Raw genomic sequence first — 16696 nt, 5'->3', positions numbered from 1 at the left:
ACGAATTAAACCCTGACTCTTTTCCTGATAACGGAAAAGAGATGAAATTCATGTACTTCTTTATTTGGGGAGAAATAGCTAAGTGGAAAACTGCACGCAGAATTTTAATTGATAAGTGCTGAAATACAAGGCATTTAAAATAACTTCTTTAACAAAATGGTAGATAGTAGGATTTATTTTAATTTTTCAATCTGAAAAAAAAAACCCCAAAACAAAAAAAACCCAAACTATCCTCATATATATATACAGTGTCAACATTTTCAGAGCACTTACATTAGGAAACATTGTTTCTCTTCAACTGTATGACGATACTGTATATGCCACAATAAAATTTACAAAAACATCGCATCAGCAGTCATACAAACATCATGATTTTACATTTTAATACACAAGAAAAAAAATAGACATCTTCCCGGCACTTGGCTCCCGCCTGACGGCAACGTCTCCTACACATTTTGAGAGACCTCAGCTTTGAAAACCCAGCAGCGGCTGTTTCAGAAGTCATGTCCTTTCCAGATCCAAACTTAAATAATGAGAAATTTGCCATTTCAAAAAAACTGAGAGTTTATTCATGGATGTGGTGAAGTTTACCCCACCAAAAGATGTGTAAAAAAATGGCATGAACGTAAAAATAAATAAAGCTGTTGGTAAAGCAGCCTCGTTTACACGGTAGCCCAGAACAAAACACTTACGTGTAAAAGTGTCATTACAGTTTTAAAGTAATTAGTTATATTCAAATTACAACTTTTTGACAAATCTAATGAAAACAAACTGATTTGGTAAAAGGTTCAAAGACTTCCACATTCAAGCTCGGTGTGGCTTCGCACGCGTGCGCCCTGGCTGCGGAGGTGACATATTGCTGTATTCGGACATAAGGCACTGTGATCTGAACATGCCGTGCACTCACCTTATGTCGCATCACCTGTTCCATACCAGTGAACTCTTTGAAATGAAAAATAATGAAAACTTCAGGACACAGTGCACTTTAATGACATACAGCATTTAAAATCCGTCAGACAAAGGTCTGAAAACAGTCTTTTAATGCAAGCCTGAATCTTCAAGCACATAAAATCTTTCTTTTTTAAGCTTAATTCCAACATCACTGGAAGAAATACCCATCATTAAACCCTGATACACATTCTTAACCACTTGCAGCCAGTGTTCATGAGGCAAAACGTGACCCAGAAACTTTGTTCAAGTTCTCCTCCTAGGGCGTCTACATTCATGGCGGTCACTCTGTTTCCGTCTCCTTTTGTTTGGCACCTGTCAGTGGATGGAAGATGAAAGTTTCAAAGCTCATGGTAATAGCAGGGTTCTCTCCCCCAGGGGTTTCTACCTGTGCCTGGCAGTGCCTTAGGAGGATGATCCAGAGGCTTCAGAGGAGGGCAACGTGGGAAGGAGCAGGTGGCCCAAGCTCCCATCTCCCACCCAATCGTTCCTGCAGCTTGGATCCATGTAACATCTTGTCATTTTAAATATGTTAGATTTAATTTGGAAAAAAAAAAAGAGTTCCACTCCTAAAAAAATTTACTAAGATATATGTAGGTATGTTTTAGTGAAGGTGTGAAGTATTTCAGTTGTGCACACTTACAAATATGTGTTAAAAAAAGCTTAGGCCAGGTGCGGTGGCTCACATCTATAATCCCAGCACTTTGGGAGGCCAAGGCGGGCGGATCACCTGAGGTCAGGAATTCAAGACCAGCCTGGCCAACATGGTGAAACACTGTCTCTACTAAAAAGACAAAAATTAGCTGGGCGTAGTGGTGGGCACCTGTAATCCTAGCTACTTGAGAGGCTGAGGCAGGAGAATTGCTTGAATCCGGAGGCAGAGGTTGCAGTGAGCCGAGACTACACCATTGCACTCCAGCCTGGGTGACAAGAGTGAAACTCCGTCTCAAAGTAAAACAATAAATGAAATAAAATAAAATAAAAGCTTTATAGTATTCCTAAGGATAACTGCACCTAACAAGTATCTGGCTAGGACATTCCACAGTGGATTGGCAGGAGAGCTACTATTTTTCTCATCACAGGAGTTTCTCTCCTATTTTTTTCAGCAGATGCTAGACCCCTGAAAGACATTGGGAATCTATTAGAGTATGTGGCTAAAACATTGTAGTTCCTAGCATCAGACTGCCCACGCACTGGATGCACGCACACACAGGTTCATTCGGGCAGTCTAAGTTTGACAATGAACTATTGCTAAAAACTTTCTGAAAAAGAGAAAACGTTATTGTGTTGAATCAGCATCCCTATGGGGAACGGTGGCCATTGACTAGTGGAAAGAGTCACCACTAGTACCTTTCAATCGAGTAACAGCAGACGTTTCATCAAATTGCCTCTTACTGACTATTCCACGGACAACCACCTAACAGTGCTGGCCCTGGGCACCGCGCTCATCGCACACACATGGCTTTCATGCACGGCTTTCAGTTTTTCTCATAGCATCCTAGGAGGGAGACTGGCCTGTATCAGCCCGCTCCTTCTCCACTGAAGAAATTGAGGCTGAAGGTGAAGTGACTTGCTTACGTTCAGACAGTGCTCGGGTGGGACGGCTGGGACATGGCCTCACAGTGGGGGCCTCCTCGTTCACTGCTTGTAGCCGGCTGTCTCCCGCACACGGAAGCACGTCAGCGACTGTTGATCAGATGCAGGCGTCCCACTCCAAAAGTTCACATGCAATCCAGTTATTAGTAATGTGGAATATTTTCCTCAACGAATCGTGTTGTATACACTGCATCATAAGGAATTCCAATCCAGCTACCCCCATCTTCACGGCACAATTTCTATGGTAACATACATTCCAAATTCCAGCTGGAAATAGATTCCTCCCTGCGCCAGCAGGGATGGGAGGGGCATTGCAATGACTTAGAATTTTTGAAATACCAAATCTGGATGGAAATTTGAACTCATCCAGTACAACCAGCTCATTCTTATGGTTTGAGATATCAAGAAACAGAGAGGATGAATCACTTGACTTGTTTACTCTTTTTGTAATGTCCAGAGACAGCCAAGAGCGGACATTCAGCCTGACCCTGCTGGGCAGACTGTGTCCCTTGGTCCAGGGCTGGAAACGGGCTTTTTTGAAGGTGCTAAGCTATATACCTGTGGGGATAAATCTGCCCAAAGAAGACTTTTTCTAGTGAGCATGAATGTGCTGTGCAGTTATGCCAGCTTGGAAATTTATATGAATTTAATACGATGGTCTGGGTGAGTCGGGTTCCCTCTGTTCAGTGTTGCCTGTGAGATTCCTCCACAGCTGCACTCTGTTCGTTTTCAATGCTGTGTCGTATTCCATCGAATGAATGTGACACAATTTATCCATTCTTCTTTTCAAAGATATCTGGATTATTTCCAGTTTTATGGCGTTGACATGCGTTTAGTTCTTAATATTTCATGATTATAAAGAGTATTGTGAGATTCAGGTCTTTCAAACACTTGAAGTTTGCAAGTGACTGCACCAGGCCCCATTTCTAGAGTTTCTGATTCAGTGGATTCGGGGCGGGGCCCCAACGTGAACATTTCCTAAGAAATTCCAGGTGGCGGTGACGATGCCTGGCCTGAGGACCACCTCTGAAAAATCACTGCCGTCCTGGAATTTCTCTTGGTGTTCTCATTTAGCGAATGAGACATGTTTCTTGCAGGTGGTGAAGATTCCTTTAGGGTAGGTATTTTTGGGTTACAGACTGTAGAAACTAGTCTTAGCTGAAATTTCTGAACTAAAGAGAAATCAATACTGTAGTACACACACCATTTAATATTTGATTCTGAGAGTTCAAAGGGCATGCTGTTTGCTCCCACACTGGGTCCATGTGGCCCTGACAAAGGCTGGGTTGTTCATATTTGACTGGGCTGGGGAGGTGCAGGGATGGGAAGAGGAGGAAGAGGGAAGGGAGGGCTGGGGTTTTAAGAACTCTGAAGCCCACCTCTTACTACTGAGTGTGTGAAATGAGAGGAAGGCCCGCTCCTCTTGTCTAAAGCCCTCTCCTCCTCTCTTTGTTCCTCGCTGTCTGAGACCCTGGGGGCTTGCTCAAAGTCAGTCTGTCAGACAATGAGTTGAACCACACTCTACTTGAAAGTGAATGTAATTTCTGTACAATATTCATGAATAAAAGTTTGTGTAAGTATTCTGTTTTATCCACTCAAAATACAAGGTTTTGGTTTTTTTTTCTCTTTAAGGAAAGATGAAGGTATCAGTAGAAGCCAGTGACAGTCCCTCTATGTCTCCTATGTTTCACTAGTTCTCCCACAACGCACAACTGAAGAGGTCTTTTCAGTGGAAAAGGTTATGATGAACATGGCAATGGCTCCCAAGTCATTTAGGGGCCACTGGACCTTGATAGGATGCTCTTAACTTAGAATACGTTCTATACACTTTCCTCACTCACGCAGAACACTTAAACTTCCCAACTGAAAAGAAAACGAAAACGGTTTACAAAGTAATATAGTCAAAGCCTTGATCTGTAGGTGGGTGGTGGAGAAATGATGGTTTAAATGCTGCCCTTCCTGTTCTGCCCCCCACCCTTCCTAGATGCCGATGGCAAAGGTCAGAAACCAGCATTTTACCTGCTGGTGTGAGGATCAGGGCTTGCAGAATATCCGACAGGGAAATAATACCCACGATACTATCTGCTTCATTTACCACCACCAGCCGATGGACCTGCGAAGAGAAAAGCAGGACACGTGAAAATTAACATTTAAAAAAAGTTTAAAATGGACATTAGGAAAAAATGTCAGGTCATGTTTTTATATGATAAACACATCCCTCCAGCCTGGGGAACATAGTGAGACATCATCTTTAAAAAAATTAGACAGCGGCTGGGTCTGCTGGTGCGCACCTGTGGTCCCAGTTACTTGGGAGGCTGAGGTGGGAGGATTGCTTGAGCCTGGGAAGTGGAGGGTGCAGTGGGCCAAGATCACACCACTGCACTCCAGTCTGGGTGAGAGAGTGAAACCTTGTCTCGAAAAAAGCAACACACACACATACACATCCCATAAATGAATAAATGAGGGAAAGTAGCAGCAGACAGACCCATACGACGACGCTGGGCTCTAATATTCAATGTATTACTGTCTGATTACCTGGAAGACCCACTCCGTACCGAACAGTCACAGCCCTGGTGGAAAACAGGGACACAGGCAGGAGAAGGAAAGAGGGGAAAACTATCTATCTACCGTCTCTAATGATACTGATTTGTCTCTAATTCAAGCTGATTTGCTTGATTACTTTTAAGAAAAAAGAGCTAGCTATGCCCTGCTGAGTTTTCAATTTTCAAAATATTAATATAGAAAAGACACCTCAAAACACGAAGCACAATGTAGCTATAACATGCTCTTAAACGTAACAGTTTTAATTTCTAAAAGTTGTATGTCAGTTTCTAATAACTATCAGGTACTTGTCTTATGAATACATGGGAAGGAAGTCCAGATGATGACGGAAACGAAGAAACGAGGTCGTGGCTCTCACAAGGATTTTCTGCAGTGTCTTTTCTCTGTGAAGTTCATATGTTAAGAATCGCATTCAAGAGGATAAACGAGCTATAATGAAGTGGGATAGATTGCGTTCATCTCTAGTTTTCTACTCTGAAATCTCTGATGAGTGACTGCAGAGTGTTTTGCGATGTTTCCGTAACAGACATTTATCCACAGGAAGGGAGCAGCGTCGCTATTCTCTTAAAAACTTCAGAACGGCTGGGCGCGGTGGCTCACGCCTGTAACCACAGCACTTTGGGAGGCCGAGGTGGGCAGATCACAAGATCAGGTGCTCAAGACCAGCCAAACATGGTGAAACCCAGTCTCTACTAAAAATACAAAAAAATTAGCCGGGCATGGTGGTACATGCCTGCAATCCCAGCTACTCAGGAGGCTGAGGCAGGAGAATTGCTTGAACCTGGGGGGTGGAGGTTGCAGCGAGCTGAGATCGTGTCATTGCACACTCCAGCCTGGGCAAGAGAGTGAGACTGTGTCTCAAAAAACAAAACAAAACAAAACAGACGTTGGAACTTGGGCCGGCCGTGGTGGCTCACGCCTGTCATACCAGCACTTTGGGAGGCTGAGGTGGGCAGATCACAAGATCAGGTGCTCGAGACCAGCCTGACCGACATACAAAAATTAGCTGGGCGTGGTGGTGCATGCCTGTAATCCCAGCTACTCAGGAGGCTAAGGCAGGAGAATCGCTTGAATCTGGGAGGTGGAGGTTGCAGTGAGCCAAGATTGCGCCATTGCACTCCAGCCTGGGCAACAGAGTGAGACTTCATCTCAAAAAAAAAAAAAAAAAGGGCTTCAGAACTTGGGCCAAGGCAGCTCTGTGCCAGCTGTACCCTGGGAGACCCTCTCTGTATTGAACAGCGATACCCTGGTAGAAAACAGGGACACAGAAAGGAGATAGGAAGAGGGGGAAATCCAGTTTTTATATTTTGTCTCAAATAATACTGTGTTGGTGATGTTTCTGTTATAGCTTGCTTTAGGTAAATAATAATAATAATGGCTTGGTCATCTTTCTCATGGCAGTCAACATAAATTTCTTTTAAACGTTTCTCTAAAAAAGCTTTTAGGTTCATCAGTAATCCTGTGATATAACACAGCACAATTATTTGCTAACTATAATCACACATTAAAATGATAGTTCACATTTGTCTTCTACACTGAACACATTTTATCGGTTACATTCAATAGTGGATATTAAACAGTTATCTCTTGAACTCTGAAGGTCAAGGGAAACCATCTCACCCACAGAATCAAGTTAGTTCTTTCAGATTGAAAGGGCTTCCCAAATATTTTCTTGTCATCTGCTGCTGAGTCAAACTTATGTATGTCCCTTGTTGGAGGTACCTAAAAGTTAGTGCTCTATTTATGTCATATAAATAAATGGAATCATCACTGATACTGTACACCCTTCTCCTAGCTACACTAAAGCTAAAAACTTATTTTTTTGGTCCTTCTGTGTGGAGTCATCTTGTGAAGGAATTTTTTTTTAGATAGAGTCTTTTATTTAGAGTGTTACACAAAGTATATTTTAAAATCCTATAAGCATTAAAGTCTAAGGAAATCGGACTGCTGAGGTGCAGGAACCTGGGAGTTACTAGATTATTTGCTATTTATCTAATTGAGGAAAAAGAGATACTGGTGGGAAGAGAGAAAAAAGTTTTATTGATTTATCATTCACTTTGTTAAAATATACATTTCGCACTTTAGATTTTGAATTCATAAATACTCAAATGGAACTTAAAGCTTCCGGGACAACTTTTGTTTTCTCAAAACAAAATGTATCTATAGATATAGATACACAGATCTATTTAGAGACAGGGTCTGGCTCTGTTGCCAAGACTGGAGTGCAGTGGCACCACCACGGCTCGCTGAAATCTCAAGCTCTTGGATTCAAGTGATCCTCCTTCCTCAGCTTCCCTATTAGCTATGACTACAGGTCCAAGCCACCATGCTCGGCTAATTTATTTTTATTTTTAGTAGAGACAAGGTCTTCTTATGTTGTCCAGGCTGTCAAACCGATATAGTTTAAACTATGAATGTATCTTACCAGTTTATTTGATTCAGCTATGATATCATGACTTTTCAATTCAATTCAACAAATCTTTAGAGATTGCCTATGTGCCACTAGTGTGCCAGGTTCTGGGACAGGAGAGAATCCCATCTGACTGAACTTGGAGGTTGCCTTGCTGGGCCCTTCCTGAGAGTCAGGCTTCCGGAGGCACCATTCACTACTGGGGACTTGATGCAGTGGCCTTCGGGGGAGCAGGACTGGGAAAGCCGTCTCACCTCAGCTCTCACTATTCTGTCCACAATGGTCTCCAGTATTTCCAGCTTATTGCACTTCACAACACCTTCAAAATACTGTGAACGGTGCTGAAGAGCCTGGGTCACTGTGATATCTAGGTTATTGTACGTTTTCTCAGCAGCAAGATTCTGTAATGAAGCAACAGAATAAATTATATCCTTTCATTTCAGTTCACTTCAATGACCAAAATTAGTGAGCTTAAGACAGCCTGATTTCTAAACACGTTAATGCTTATCTGAATTTAGTACCTGCATACATCAGACGTTCGTTCTGGCTTACAACATACCATTGGTACTGTTATTTCATCAATGTATCAATCACAATTAAAGATAATCATGTTACGAGGTCTACCTTCCTGACGAAGCAACATTGTTAAACTTTGATAGCATATCCTGCCAAAGATTGCCCCCCATTTTTACCCTCTAATGCTCTCTACCATGCACAGATAAAATCTCTGGCAAGGTGGGCTGACACCTGTAAAGGGTGGTGAGTGCCACAGGACTGGAGATGCTGCAGCAATGGACCTTCTCAATGAGCTCCCTGGGGAAACAAGGTTTCTGCTGGGAAGAATTTGGGGGGCCCAGGGGGATCAAGCAACCATGGAGGAAGAACAGACTTGACGAGCCCCATGGATCCAAATGGCTGCATGGGGCTCTCATTCATTTTAGTGGGTCCCACTCAACCAAAATGCCCATCAGCATATTTCTCGATGACTATTATGTTTAACATAACAGAATAGTGTGAAGCAAAGGGTTTGAGACAGCTGCAAAAGAATGTTCAATGTGGGGTCAGCATTGTGGCAAAAAATGGCATGCATGTTTGGGGCTATAAAGTGTCAGTCCCCTTTTCTTCTTTAGAACAGTGGCTCCCAATCAGTAAGCAATGGGATGTGCCCGACAAAGGAGTCATGAGTCCACGTGTGCACTATGCATAGGCCTAGAGGCGAATAAATCAGGCCTCCTTCTGGGAAACAAGAACATTGAAAATACATACACACACAGCAGTGCATAAAATATGCATGTATTGTAAAGACAAGGAATTATAAAATGCTGCTAATATATAACTAATTGCTAAACCAATGCATATTAAAAGTACGATTACTATAGAAGGTCTATAAAATTCTGATAATATCCTCACACCCCAAAAGGTTAGAAATTATTAAATTAAGAAACAAGAGAAAAACATAAAAACACATTACATGAATGTTTAAAATGCATTCTAGGTGACAGATCGAACAAAATTAAAATACTTACAATTACATCAAATTTGGAATAAATATCTACAACTTTTCCTAAAATGAAAATATATGTTAGAAAATGTCTTAAAAAAGAAACTCATTTAAAATCAGTTTTAATGACATAATTACTAAAAGTTAAACGCTGATAAATAACCTTGTCTATTTTTAAATGGAAACTTAGATATAAAATCATATTTTAATGGACATATGACAATAAACCAATTAAACATTTGTATGACCCTTTGTGCCCCTTGGTGCTGAATTTATTCACCATATCCAAGTTTTCATTTTCCCCACGTATCTCCTGTGCCAGGTCATCTCACAATAATTGCACCCTGAGATAAACAATTATTTCTGTCTGACTGTCAGCGCCAAACACACAAACCTGACTCATCCACAACAGGCAGAGCTGATATTCGTCTTTCCACAAATATGTTCAAGGCTTTAATGATGGGAGTGTCTGGATGTATGAAGGCAATGTTGTGGTATGTTCCTATTCCAAGCTCATCCAGGTTCTGCTTCATGAAGGCAGGCTTTGGCATATCAGACATCTAAACAGGAAGATAAGCGCAAATGTTCTAGACTCAGAACACACCCTTTTCATGTTCAAATGTCCAGATTTGAATGAAAAAGTATGTTCAACAAATTAGTTTTTTCTAACAGTCTACCTGGATGCCTGAATTCACATGAGAAATTACAAAGAACTGTATCTTTTGTTTGAACCAGTCTGTATGTCTATGCTTATATTTAACCACTCACAAACTCTTGCAAAGCATTAACACTGTAACATTTTTCCATCTCCCCTTCACTCACTAAAAACATGCATAGAACCAGGGAAGAACAGGTCTATTTGGGATATTAAGACCTGTAAGCCACCAAGAATTGAATCCTTTATTCTTTATTGTTCATGTTAAATTTCTGGTCCTGCTGTCAGGATTAAGTAATATTTATTAAGAACCCACACATTTCCAAACCCAAAGCATTTGACAGCAGCTGTCTGAGCCACTGCTAAGCTAGTCCTCACGCCACCCGCCTCTACATCCTGAATTCTCCTTGGAGAGCTCCAATTTTTGTCTACTAGGAACAAAGAAGGCAGCTGAACAGAATTAAAAGAATCTTTAAAAATTAACTTTTCTTTTTGGGGGCTGTTTTAAAGGAGGAGGGATATGGCAGGAGAGAGAAGTCTAGGATCATGTTTGAGTATAATAAAATAAGGTCTATGGTTTCAAAAATCCACCTTTTATAAAGGGTATAGTTGATTCCATCCTCCTGGTGTACCTTATAATTATCAGGAAAAGATGAACAATTAGCAGAAACAAAATGTTCAAGTCAAAGAGTTCATCAACATTCAAATCATGAGACTCCTAGAAATTTAGAGAAAAAAAAAGAAAGACCTATTAGGTCATCTAGTCCATCTCAATATAGCTAATTCCCTGTTGCATACTATATGCTTAGGCTAATTTTCAAATGTCTTGAAGGCAAATGCTCCTTTTTTTTTTTCTCAGAAAATGATCTCATAATTCAGTAAAAAACAGGCTCTGAAATTTCTTTAAGTTCTCTATTTTTATCTGAAAACCTTTAGTTAGCTGAATATTCTGGTAGCATGATTCTAATTACCATATTGGCCCAAATATGAGGCAGTACTGGGCAGAGGCAACTTCCTCTCCTTTTTATAGAAGATAAAAATCTAAAGCAGCTCTGCGAAAGCATGATCTCACACTTTGACTCCCTCTTGTGCAACAGCACACTAGCAGAAATAGTTTGGGCTTGGGAGTCGGAGAGACTCCTGGGTTTGAAATCTACCACTTAATATCCACGTAACTTGGGGCAGGTTTCCCAGCCAGGTGTTCTGTGTATGCAAGGTGTGCAAATGCCTCCCTCCCACGGCCCCTGCAGGGAGGAAAGCATCAGGAGTGAGGAACGCTTGGCGGGGATGCTGGCTCTACCGCTCCCTAGCCACGCAACCTTGGCAAAGCTACTTAACCTCTCTTAGCTGCATCCCTATAAAATAGGATTAATAAAAATACCTACCTGATAGGGTAGCAGCAAGGATGAGATTATGTAAAGTACTTAGAACAGTGTTGGAGATACAGTAATCAGCTCTCATGATTAATATTATTTAAAAATGACTCTAAGGATTAAGTGAGTTGCAGGCCTGGCACATGGGGGCCCTGAATACATCCTTCCCACTCCACTCCATGCTCCCTCTGTTCCTATGAAACTTCAACTACTAACGCGGCTGCATTCCCAGATGTACAGTATGATAATGTGGATGCATCCCTAATCCTTTTTTCCTAGATTATCGCCTTTCTTAAACTTCAAACTTTAGTTTTTCGTAAATTATTCTTCCCTACCTTATTTCTTAGTGTAGCATGGTTAAATAAGTTATTTATATATGTAAATGATTAAAACATAACACTGGGTTGATTGACAAGGTATTTCTCTCAATCACTAAGCCCTCTGTGCTTCTGTAAGCAAAAGGGGTCCCTCCAGCTGCCTCCAGGGCAGGGGCTTCAGCTCCTTCACACTGCACCGGAACGCTATTTTAGGTCCTTAGGTGAAGCCATGGGGAGGAAAATGGGAAAGCTAATTTGAAGTACATTTTTAATATCTGTTACATTCTTTAAAAAACAACTCTTCGAATTACCTCTTCAGAACCACTAAGACCTTCTACTGGTTCTATTTGACTGATTACTTATAACCTCAAATTCCGTACGTGTAATTAAAAGGAAAACATAAAAAAACCTCTTATAAACTCTCTGTTCTTCCTGAGTGTCTTTTAATGTTTCCAACCAAACAGGCTCAAAGTTCTGGATGACTATGGAGGCAGCTTGTTTCAAGTAGCTGAGAAAACCTGCAGGTAATACAGGCCTTATTTGGGCCAACATGGTATTCTTGTGTCAAAATTTTATTTGCTTTGGGTTTTTCTATCACTGCTGCAGTTTATTATAAGATAATCTTGAGGACAGTATTTTTTTGGAACATGTTTCTAACACTGTGACACCAATAAAAGCAACATAAAGCAATTTTTACTCTAAATATTAGTTCAATTTATCTTGTACAACAGTCCTTAATTAGACTGACTTGCAGATTGCCTTCTTTCCCCTATGTTGGTGATAAATGTTTAATTTAAAGAGAGAATGCCGAGTTTTGTTTTAAAGTTATTTTGATACTTGCACTAAAAGGTGATTGCTTTTAAATTGGAATCAACTTTAAGAAAGTACAATTCAGATAGTAAGTTGAGAAACTGAAGTTTAGAAAGGGAGATCTCAAAACTAACAATTTCCTCTGTTGAGGGTAACAGGAGCCAATTTACTTGAAGTACATTATTTAATAAGTAAATGCAATTATGTCTTTAGAAACGCTAAAACAACTTACAAAAGCTGGAGGAACTTGAGGATTCTTTTGTGGGTGAGTATATAAAGTGCATTCCCACTGATAGGGTCAATAACTGGCAATCTGTGGATTTTATTTTTGATCAAGGAGTATACAGCATCGAAGAGGCTGTGGGAAAAGTCATTAAAGTTGTTAGGAGGCTTTCAATAAAAATCAGAACATTTGGACTACTCCTGCCTTAAAGCACTTCCAGTGTTTCTATCATTACAATAATTACAGTGTTTTGGAAGAGTTTTAAAATAGAGATCTCAGCAAATTTTTCATTTTTCACAATCTATGTTAACATATCTCAAATACAAGTGCAAGCTACAAATCTCTAGAAGAGGAGATTTTGTTTTTGGTTTGTTTTTTTGAGACAGGGTCTTGCTCTGTTGCCTGCTGTCATGGCTCACTGCAGCCTTGACCTCCCGGGTTCAGGTGATCCTCCCACCTCAGCCTCTGGAGTAGCTGGGACTACTGGCATGCTCCACCTTTATTTTTTGTAGACATGGGGTTTTGCTGTGTTGCACAGGCTGCTCTCGAACTCCTGAGCCCAAGCAATCCACCGACCACGGCCTCCCATAGTGCTGGGATTACAGGCATGAGCCCTTGCACCCAGCCAGGAAGAGGAGTTTTTTTAAAGAGTGTATTTAGTGATTTTATTTGAAAGACAATATAACCTAAATCCTTAGAAAAGCAAACAGATGCATCATATTAGCAAGAGAGCAAAGGCTGTAGCAGCAAGCCCCCTGCATTGGTGAGTGGGCAAACTGGCTCTACCCTGGGCCGGCCTGGCTAGTAGATATTGTAGGGCCAACACTTCTGTTCTACTTGGTGCCTTTCCTGGGACTGCCAGTAAGAAGGTTGTTACATCTTTTTGCTAGGACTTGTAAATAAAATGAAAATAAATGCTTTAATCTTTCTCTGTACTGGATTTGAGTTTGAAAGATGCTTTTACACAAATGTGGAAATGTATCACAGCCAAACCAGAATAAAAAAGGATGGGCCAGATGACTACACAGAAGGCAGCTCACGCTCTGACCACATCTGAACCGACATCTCACATACACTGATGTTTAAACACTAGTGTGGAGCCGAATTGCCATGGGAGTTGTTTAAACACATATTCCCGGGCCCTATCCTGATTGAGCAGGTCAGGGGTAAAAGCTCAAGAATCTGCAATTTCAACACACCCCCCAGATTGGCTGAGATCTTCATGATGGTTCAGTATGACCCTATTACTAGCCCATTATCAATCCTTAGCAACAGCAATGGCTGTGATTTTTCTAGTGCTGCTAGGTTTACTGAATGCATACAGTGTAGTTGGAATGAAGGAGGCCATGGGCCCTGTTTAGAATGAAGAACATGTTTACTTGTTTCTTTCTTTCTATCATGGTGATAAAACACATACATCTGAATGAATGTTTTCAAAGGAAAAAAAAGTTTACCTTGCATCTGGAGATATATTCACTAAAGGCTTAAATGTTTCTTGTAAATAAAGCTCTGTATTTATAGAAAGAAAATATGAAGTTAGTAACACATTTGCTGTTTGCAGTTATTACATAAATTCAAATACCCCTCAGTTTACAGTTAATAGAAGGATTAAAACTCAAATAAAAGAAATTTAATTTGCCTAAAACTCCTGCATTAATTACAGTTATGGCTATTTTAAACAACTGCCAAACTGTTTCCAGGATGTTGCATTTGAAGAAAAATTAAATATTAAAAGCCATTTGACAGCAGGGGTTCCTAAAACCAGGAGAGAAGAAATCTGATAAAAGAGCAGTGCCAGCAGAGGCCACCAGAATGCTATCCGGCTCATATTACTCTCAAGAAATGAAGCAATTATGAAATTAAAAAAACTAATTTCCATAAGTTATAAGAGAAAATCAGTTATAACAAACTTTGTTCTTTAAATATTCTTAAGTATGATACCAAATTAATGCTCAAAACCTACTGCATTGTGGGCACCTTTCCAGCATATAAAAACTTTTTTTCTAAAGATATCAACTGCAATTAATTTGCTTTTCCAAAGTTTCTTTTTTTTTTCTGAGACAGAGTCTCACTCTGTCACTCAGGCTGAAGTGCAGTGACATGATCTGGGTTCACTGCAATCTCTGCCTCCCAGGTTCAAGCGATTCTCCCACCTCAGCCTCCCAAGTAGCCGGGACTAAAGGTGCACGTCACTATACCTGGCTAATTTTTTTTGTATTTTTAGTAGAGATGGGGTTTCACGATGTTGGCAAGGCTGGTCTCGCACTCCCGACCTCAAGTGATCCACCTACTTCGGCCTCCCAAAGTGCTGGGATTACAGGCATAAGGTACTGTGCCCACCCTAATTTATTTTTTATTTTGAGAAGGAGTCTTGCTCTGTCGCCCAGGCTGGAGCGCAGTGGCACCATCTTGGTTCACTGCAACCTCTGCCTCCCAGGCCCAAGCAAGTCTCCTGCCTCAACCTCCCAAGTAGCTGGGATTACAGGTGCGCACCACCACGCCTGGCTACTTTTTTGTATTTTTAGTAGAGTCAGGGTTTCACCATGTTGGCTAGGCTGGTCTCGAACTCCTGACCTCAGGTGATCCACCCATCTCGGCTTCCCAGAGTGCTGGGATTACAGGCATGAGCTACTGCATCCGGCCCTAATTTTGTATTTTTAGTAGAGACGGGGTTTCACCATGTTGGTCAGGCTGGTCTTGAACTCCTGATCTCAAGTGATCCACCTGCCTTGGCCTCCCAAAGTGCTGGGATTACAGGTGTGAGCCACCACGCCCAGCCTTGCTTTACCAAGGTTTCTATACAGAAGGTGTTTAAGAAGATTTTGGCATTATTATTACTACCAAATACCATGTAATGTCAAAATGTAAATATACTTAAACCTTGGTCTAACAGTACTTGTACAGTAGAACTGGATAAGAAGTATCTATCTTGGTGTTATACAATCTCTATACAACAGGCCGTACAGATCCCATGACAAATTTGTTTAGCTTGGTTTGACAAAGCCATAATAAACCAAATCCATCACTCAGTGAAACTTCTAAATCACATAGATTTGAAAAGGCCCCTGGGGTGTAAGAGAACTCCAAGAAGTGTTCTGATTTCACAGCCAGTTACAAAGCTTGCTTCTCCTATCAAGCATATCATGGGAAACACAGAACCAAACTCTTCAATTTTGAATTCAAAATTTTCCTTTAGTTGGTCCCTCCATTTCTACCAGTGTTTCCTTGAGCACCCTGCAGACTGGGTCTGCCTTGATTCCTACCCCCGGTCCTCTCCACCAACCCACCATGACAAGTCTCAGTGAGACCACCACCTTCACAATCATGAAATGCAAATTTAAGAAATGGTTCCATGGCAGAAAAGAGTATCATGATTTTATAGGGTGAATGTCAATGTGACAAAGAAAAGAACATGGTCTTCAAATTACTTCCATGCTATTTGCTCCAAGCCATCTAGTTTGAGTTCATTTGTCCTAAGTTTCTCCATAATTTGTAAATAAACAATTATTAGGTTTAAATAAGAACAGATGCTTGCTTTGGTTCAAGTTAGGCATGCCTCGGATGCATTTCTTAATACCAAGGCAAATCTCTGAGGGTTGGACTTAGTAGTGAACGGCGGCCCCACTGTGAGCAGCGAGGTGGAGCTTGGTTAGCTCATTCATCTTCACATTCCCGGCCCTAGGATAAGGCCCTGCCTGCTGTAGGTGTCCTATACATGTCTATAAACAGAATGGACAATACTTGTATTGTTCAGCTTTAGTACAGTAGCATACTAACAAAATTAAGACAAAAATAAAGAGAATGTTTTAAATAACATTTTATGATGGCCAGTGATGATGAGCATTTTTTCATGTGTCTGTTGGCTGCATAAATGTCTTCTTTTGAGAAGTGTCTGTTTGTATCCTTCGCCCACTTTTGGTGGGGTTGTTTTTTCCTTGTAAATTTGTTTGAGTTCTTTGTAGATTCTGGATATTAGCCCTTTGTCAGATGAGTAGATTGCAAAAATTTTTTCCCATTCTGTAGGTTGCCCGTTCACTCTGATGGTAGTTTCTTTTGCTGTGCAGAAGCTCTTTAGTTTAATTAGATCCCATTTGTCAATTTTGGCTTTTGTTGCCATTGCTTTTGGTGTTTTAGACATGAAGTCTTTGCACATGCCTATGTCCTGAATGGTATTGCCTAGGTTTTCTTCTAGGGTTTTTATGGTTTTAGGTCTAACATTTAAGTCTTTAATCCATCTTGAATTAATTTTTTATAAGGTGTAAGGAAGGGATCCAGTTTCAGCTTTCTACATATGGCTAGCC

The 16696-nt window shown here is 40.8% G+C and overlaps 1 protein-coding gene across 1 annotated transcript in view; it reads right to left on the bottom strand.

Annotated features, from left to right (window-relative positions):
• Window positions 1–157: 157 nt before the first annotated feature.
• The window catches only part of PRKAG2 (protein kinase AMP-activated non-catalytic subunit gamma 2), a 338501-nt gene continuing 321962 nt past the window's right edge, over window positions 158–16696 (bottom strand). Inside the window, exons 10-16 of the mRNA XM_017863627.1 lie at window positions 13850–13946; window positions 12404–12530; window positions 9412–9577; window positions 9043–9080; window positions 7771–7917; window positions 4564–4657; window positions 158–1263 (exon numbers count right to left, since the gene is read on the bottom strand). Of these exons, the coding sequence (XP_017719116.1) occupies window positions 1232–1263; window positions 4564–4657; window positions 7771–7917; window positions 9043–9080; window positions 9412–9577; window positions 12404–12530; window positions 13850–13946 (701 nt within the window). The 3' untranslated portion in view covers window positions 158–1231. The remainder of the gene's footprint in view (window positions 1264–4563; window positions 4658–7770; window positions 7918–9042; window positions 9081–9411; window positions 9578–12403; window positions 12531–13849; window positions 13947–16696) is intronic.

The sequence above is a fragment of the Rhinopithecus bieti genome, unplaced genomic scaffold, assembly GCF_001698545.2.
Source record: "Rhinopithecus bieti isolate Rb0 unplaced genomic scaffold, ASM169854v2 scaffold_70550, whole genome shotgun sequence".
Classification (NCBI taxonomy): domain Eukaryota; kingdom Metazoa; phylum Chordata; class Mammalia; order Primates; family Cercopithecidae; genus Rhinopithecus; species Rhinopithecus bieti.
The sequence above is the reverse complement of the archived record's forward strand: the minus strand, read 5'-3'. Positions and strand labels throughout refer to the sequence as shown.